Source organism: Danio rerio, chromosome 19, assembly GCF_052040795.2.
Source record: "Danio rerio strain M-AB ecotype USA chromosome 19, GRCz13ab, whole genome shotgun sequence".
Taxonomy (NCBI): domain Eukaryota; kingdom Metazoa; phylum Chordata; class Actinopteri; order Cypriniformes; family Danionidae; genus Danio; species Danio rerio.
Window position 1 is genome coordinate 1,405,001 of NC_141039.2, and position 7,500 is coordinate 1,412,500.

Below are 7,500 nucleotides of genomic sequence, written 5' to 3' on the forward strand. Positions count from 1 at the left end.
CATCCATCCATCCATCCATCCATCCATCCATCCATCCATCCATCCATCCATCCATCCATCCGTCCATCTATCCATCCACCCATCTCCATCCATCCATCCATCCATCCATATATTCATTCATTCATTCATCCATCCATCCATTCAACTATCTAACTATTCATCCATCCATCTTCATCAGTATATTTATCAATCCATCCATCCATCCATCCATCCATCCATCCATCCATCCATCCATCCATTCATTCATCCATCCATCCGTCCATCTATCCATCTATCTATCCATCCATCCATCCATCCATCCATCCATCCATCCATCCATCCATCTTCATCAGTCCATCCATCCATCCATCCATCCATCCATCCATCCCTCCATCCCTCCATCCGTCCATCTATCCATCCATCCATCCATCTTCATCAGTCCATCCATCCATCCATCCATCCATCCCTCCATCCCTCCATCCGTCCATCTATCCATCCATCCATCCATCCATCCATCTATCTATCTATCTATCTATCTATCTATCTATCTATCTATCTATCTATCTATCTATCTATCTATCTATCTATCTATCTATCTATCTATCTATCTATCTATCTATCTATCTATCTAAATCCAGTTATATATCCATCCATCCACCCATCCATCCCTGTAGTTTGTTTGTTTATTTGTAGCAGTGGTTTCCCGGTGTTTGCTGATGACGGTGTTTTACACTGAGGTGAGCAGGGATTATGTAAGGCTGTGAATCTGCTGATTGTGTTTCTGCTGCTGGAGGTTTTGAGGTGTGGTTCTGCTTAATAATACCTGATAACCCCACTGAACCTGCTATTTAGAGTTTGACCAGAAGACACATCATCATCACACACACACACACACACACACACACACACACACACACACACACATAAGGCTGGGTAGACTCTTCACAGCTTGCACAACACATATAATATCCCAGAGATCATGTCTTCATGCGCCATGAACACTGAGAGTGACAGATTGTGATATCTAGAAGTGAATAACCTTCAGGAGACTCGGATATTTAGTATTGTTTGGATTTATTTACAACTTTCATTTCTACAAAACACAGCAGACTATCAAAAGTGAAAATCCTTCACATCGACTGTGACGGATTATAAACTATTATGGTTTAAAAGTGTATTCAGCTTATATATTTAAAACATTAGTATTCAAAATATAGTACAGAAATATCATGCATGCATTTACTAATAAAAAAAACATTGAAGTTGGTGTATAAACAGTGAATTTAGGATCCATTTTGATAAACAATGAATGATAAAACGTCAATTGAAAAATAATACAAATGTTTGCTTTAAGGTGCAAAAACTTGACAACAAAACAATTTAATTACTATTTTAAATACTGAAAATATTCTGGCCACACTTTATAACAGGTTTCAGGTTGTTTACATGAACTAAGACAGAGAAATACTGAAAATATGTATTAATCTGAGCACACACTCATTTGCACATTATTATTAACACATTATTAATCACAGAAAATGTTAATAATATTTAATGCACCTGATCAAAATTAAGATGTAGCATTACATACAAATTAACAGGATTTTCAAACATGGACACGGATTAATAAATACTGTAACAAAAATATATATAATTGTTACCCAACACATTACTGTAAAGTGTCACCAATATTTCCTTCTGAAAACACTCAGTGAACTGCACAAATTCATAGGTTCTGGAAAGATATATAAAAACAAAACTGGAATAAAAACCCATTCAGAGCCCGATCTGGTCTTCATAAAAGGACAAAAGCAATAAAATTCCCCAGCCGCTTAAAAGTCCCAGATTTTGCAATGTAAATATGAGCCACGGTCTCCGACTGTCCACATGAATCAGCGTAGGAAGCTTGAGGAGGAAACACAAAGAAAGGATTTTTGAGTCTCTGTTGACATTAAACACAGCACTGAGCAAAGTACTTTTGAAAGTAATGCATTCATTCTGGTACGCCTTTAAAAAGTTAAGATTTAGGGAAACTAATGTTACTTTTTACTATAGGGATGGCTGACGTGAAACTGACGTTTCGACACAGTGTTGAGATCCCGAAGTGCAAGTGTTTCGAAACACTGTACCGAAGCATGATCCGAAACACCCAGGTCACGTGACTAAAGCGATTCAAAGCGTTGATCATTTCAGAGGCGTTTCAAGACCCGGAGAATCTGCATTTGACTGACATGAGCAAATTCAAGAATCTGTCTCGTATGGCCTAGTGGACTGGGAGTGTGCACTTTGGTACTGTGTTTCAAGTTTATTTTGGGTTCGAATCCCGACTAGTCCAAATACTCCAAAATCATGATTTTATGTATTTTAATCATGTTACTGTTTTATGGTGTAGTCTAGATAGTATACAGCTGCGGATACGCCATCTATTTAGCATCATTTTTGTAAAACTGTAAAACAATAATTCATATTTTTACAGTACTGTGATGGGTTTAGGTTTTGGATAGACGTTAATAAAATACAATGGGAAATTTAATTAATGATATAAATAATTATTGTTAACTTCTGGCCACAACTGTATCTGATCTAGCAACAACCCTGTTTTATGAACAAAACAACACAAATTTATTTACAAGGTGTTTATTCGTATGTCAGAGCAATGTTGAAACAATACGATACAATAACAAAGCATTACCAACTGCTATTAAAGCATTTCAAAATAACTGAATCAGTCTGGATACGAACCCATTATTCCCGCATGGCGGTCACAAATTCTAACCGCTCGACTAAACCATTTGCAGATTCAAAGCTACAAAGTGGGGTTTCATACCTCAGTTTGCTCAACTGTTCTTTGTTGAAGCTGTTTCAGTGAAATACAAATAAAATGACCACTAGGTGTCACCGTAGAGTGGTGTTTCGAAACGTTTCGAAGCTTCGACACATTTGCTTCGATAGTTTGAGTGTTTCACGAAGCCTCGCTTTGCCCACCACTACTTTTTACATCTGTGCTGGGTTTGTTATAATCTAAAAAATAATACAATGGTCACCATTACATTGAAATGGACCCTTCTGGATTATTCAGTTATTCATAAAAGTTATTATTAATCTTTATTTGCTGGTGTAACTGGTGACAAGTTTTTTTAAAAAAGTAACTGGATGTTAGAGCCCTGCAGATCCACAACATTATAAGACATTAATATATGATGAGAATGTGGTCGGCAGCATCTAAGGACAACGTTCAACATTGATGTTCAATAACAACATGATATGTTGTTGATTTTTAGGTTGTGTTGGAAAATAACCAAAATCGAACATCTAAAACCAACGTCATCAACTACAGACATTTAATTGTCAGGTTTGGCAACCAAAATCCAACATCTGATAGACGTCATTGTGGTAACGTCCACACAACATCAAGCTGTAATATCAGTAGACATTGATGGAAAGTCATCAAAAGGCAACGTTTGTCTGACGTTGGACGTTGACGTCGGCCTGACGTTGGGTTCTGACGTCGACCCAATTTTCATTTCCAAACAAAATGCAATGTCACTTGATGTTGGGGTACACTGTCAATCTGACATTATGTTGATGTCTTCCGCCTGCTAAAGGATTATCAGTTACTTGGAAAAGTAATCTAAGTATGTAACTCAAGCTACTTGTAATGCTTTTTCAAAATAGTAACGTTACTGTCCTAGTGAGTAGAATCTGCGGACGTTTTTTGCTATTTCTGCTGAGAATTTTGGTAAAAATCTGCAGATTTCTGTGGAATTATTTTGGGAGTATCATAACTAAAACCTTAATATATGAAATAAAAAATAATCTCTTTTTAACTTCTATTTAATGTTTAAAATGCAAATTAAATAAAGATTCACTTTATTTGGTAAACAAAGCAAGTTTGTCATATAATCTAGTAAAAGTGCAAAGCGCAGGGCGCAAATGCATTCAGGGTGTGTCTAAATCTGCTTTTGCTAATATAAGGATGGAAAAATCCGCTTAGCGCCGTGGCGCATGGTCTAAGAGGGTTGAGCTTATTTTCTTAATGAGTTATTGGTGTGTTTTGAGAATAAACCAATCAGAGTCTCATCTCCCATTCCCTTTAAGGGTGCTTTCACACCTACACTTTTGTTTCGGAACGCATCTCGTTTGCCCAGTTAGCGTGGTTCGTTTGGCATATGTGAACAGGGCAATCACGCTCTGTTCCGCGCCAAAGTAATCGCTCCGAGATCGCTTGAATGAGGTGGTCTCGGCTCGATTGAAAGGAACCCTGGAGCGGTTCGATTACAGTAAGAAAGCGATCCGATCCGAGAGCGGTTATATCACAGTGTTTTATGGATATGCAATAGGCATACGGCTATATGAAGAGAGAATTATGAGTAGGGCGGGAAGTTTCGCGAGTCTCCGGATGCCCGCAAACGAGTGATGATCTCCCGGTAATCTCGCGTCTCCCTCCCGCTCCTCAAATACGCTACGTCGCGCACCTTTCTCACCCCTCCCCACCACATCTCACCTCAGACACGTCGCGCACACCCTGTCAATCACCATCAAACCACCACCTCTCCTGACAGCTGAGCAGGACGCTGCAAAATAAACCCTGACACTCTGACCAATGTAAGGAGAGTTTACTCGCACGTGACTTGTTTTAGCTCTTTTGGTCCGATTAGAAACTTTGCAGTGTGAAAGCGAACCGCTCCAAGAGCAAAGAGCAACAATGTAACATTTGTAATCTCTGTTTCAGAACAACTGAATCCATTCACAGGTGTGAAAGCAGCCTAAGAGCCAGTTGCGTCACGCCATGGAGCATTTGCTATTTACATGGTGACTTTGTAAGTGGAAAAACTGAGAATTTCACTAGAGAGAAAACAACTAAACAGCATCTGCAGCGCGAGAATGACAGATAAACTATTAACTTTCACTTTCACTCTCATGGATAGGGAAACCTTGTACGCACAGACATCAATTAGCCTATAAATAATTAATTTTGTTTATTAAGAGCAAATATTCGTTTCAAAACTATTTCAAAATTCAGTTATAATCTCTAGCAAATTAATAAATGAACAATAATAATGAAGTGTGGTCAGAATACTGAGTCATATCCAAACACACATGCTGTGCCCCATATGGTCTAAAACCTGACAGGTGGGCAAATCTAAGCTTGTTTTTAATAAAACAAATATAAATATGGATATAATAAATAATACTGCTAATAATCATAACATTATACAAAAGCAAATTGTTATGAATGAACTGAAAAAGCCTCCCGAGATGAAGAAGGCATGAAGGCAGTGGTGTTTATATTTATGCCGGCTAGAAAATAATCATTATTGTAATTTTTTAATCCTTTATATTTACATCCTATATATATTTTTATTATATCCTATATATTTCCTCAATATTTTAATTCTTTTTCATTTGTAAAGATATCTGCGTATTGCTCTACATCTTGTGTGTATTAAGCAGTGTGTAAGCGAGGTGCGCTCTGCGCTGGAGTTTAGACCGGCTTTGTTCTGGTCTATTGAAAAATCTATTATAGTTTCTCAAAATAGCAACGCGCCAGCGGTGCGCCTCAGAACGCCTTCCTTTTTAGAGCAGAACGCCTATGGGCGCACATATGAGCGCTAATGCATTTGCTATTTAAACAGCGTAGCGAAAAACATCAAAACCGCTCTTGCTCCAAGCTGAAACTAGCAAACAACTATTGCATCGCGCCTTGCTCCACATTGCGCCGGGTGTATGATAGGGCCCTAAGTCTCAACGTACCATGTCTGCCAGCCCGACGTACAGGAAGAGTCCTGCGGTTACGGCGGAGATCCACTGCTCCGCGGCTGAATCTGTGGAGACGGACAGCGCGATGTACAGGCCGATGAAGGAGGTCAGAGAACTGCCGAAGTTCAGTAGGAGAGCTCGCTTCACCGACACGCCGCAGTGCAGCAGCACCGCAAAATCACCTGAAAACACACACAACACACACATACTTCAGGCTGTGAACAGATTAAACATGACTTGACAACACTGTACAATAACATATGATTTCAGTTTTTACACTTTAAATAAAAAAGGTGGCCACACGGTGGCTCAGTGGTTCGCCTCACAGCAAGAAGGTCACTGGTTTAAGTCCCGGCTGGGTCAGTTGGCATTTCTGTGTGGAGTTTGCATGTTCTCCCCATGTTGGCGTGGGTTTCCTCCGGGTGCTCCGGTTTCCCCCACAGTCCAAACACATGCGCTAGAGGGGAACTGATCAACTACTTGTCTGTAGTGTATGAGTGTGTGTGTGTGTGAATGAATGTGTATGGGTGTTTCCCAGTACTGGGTTGAAGCTGGAAGGGTGGTTGGTGGTTCTTTCCACTGTGGCAACCTCTGATGAATAAAAGGACTAAGCTGAAGGAAAATGAATGAATGAATGTTGCATATATAATACATATTTTTATTGCATTACTGATTAAATAATTTTTGTTTTGAAAATTAAATTAGTTATTGCATTGTTTTTTTATTACTTGTTTATTTGTATTTTGAATACATTTTAATTAATAAAATTTTATGTATAAATAATTTTTTTATTGATTTAATATTTTTTAAATATTTGTTTTATTTTATTTATTTTATTTTATTTTATTTTTATTTTATAAATAAAGGGACTAAGCCGGAAAAAAAAACGAATTAATGAACTCAAAAGGTCATGATCTGCACTTATTAAGTGATTTTTAAATATTTTTATGTTTTATTTTTAAGGTTTTACACTTGAAAAGTTTGTGCACACTTACTTTAGTGTGTTACTTTCTTTACAATTGATTTAGAAATGTATTGGCAATTAGTGATGCTAAATATTTGCCAGTAAATTACAGATCTCATGGTGTCGGCGCCAATAGTCTAGTGGTTAGTGTGTCAACACATAACTCCAAGGTGCTCACGGAGACCCGAGTTCAATTCCCGACTCAAGGTCCTCAGTCAATCTTTTTACTATCTCTTCTCCCCACTTTCCTTTCTGTAAATCTACACTGTCCTATAAATAAACACCTAAAAAACAGATCTCACTGGTTTCTTTCCTATGATAAAAATCTGGGAAATAATAATAATATTTAAATATATTGAAAATTTCTGAAATAGTTTTCCCAGAGATGGGTTGCGGCTGGAAGGGCATCCGCTGCATAAAAACTTGCTGGATAAGTTGGCAGTTCATTCCGCTGTGGCGACCCCGGATTAATAAAGGGACTAAGCTGACAAGAAAATGAATGAATTTCTGAAATTGGCTGTAAATAATAGCAAATAACTGCATTTTCATGCAAAATTCATAATAATTATTTTTTACATTGCGTCTCATTTCTTAAATCATCAGTAAGGGTCTAATAATGATAGCTTGATTCTCAGCTTATTCCCAGTGTTGGGTTGCAGCTGGAAGGGCATCCGCTGTGTAAAACATGTGCTGGATAATTTGGCGGTTCATTCCACTGCGGCAACCCTGGATTGATAAAGGGACTAAGCCGAAAAGAAAATGAATGAATGAATGATTCTCAGCTTATTTTTTTACAA

General features: G+C 38.0%; 1 protein-coding gene across 4 annotated transcripts in view; it reads right to left on the reverse strand.

Annotated features, from left to right (window-relative positions):
• Nucleotides 1–1,034: 1,034 nt before the first annotated feature.
• The window catches only part of slc39a4 (solute carrier family 39 member 4), a 26,625-nt gene continuing 20,159 nt past the window's right edge, over nt 1,035–7,500 (reverse strand). For all 4 annotated transcript variants that reach the window (XM_088651440.1, XM_088651441.1, XM_088651442.1 and 1 more), the window contains exons 11-12: nt 5,734–5,921; nt 1,035–1,884 (exon numbers count right to left, since the gene is read on the reverse strand). In XM_088651440.1, the coding sequence (XP_088507566.1) occupies nt 1,756–1,884; nt 5,734–5,921 (317 nt within the window). In that variant the 3' untranslated portion in view covers nt 1,035–1,755. The remainder of the gene's footprint in view (nt 1,885–5,733; nt 5,922–7,500) is intronic.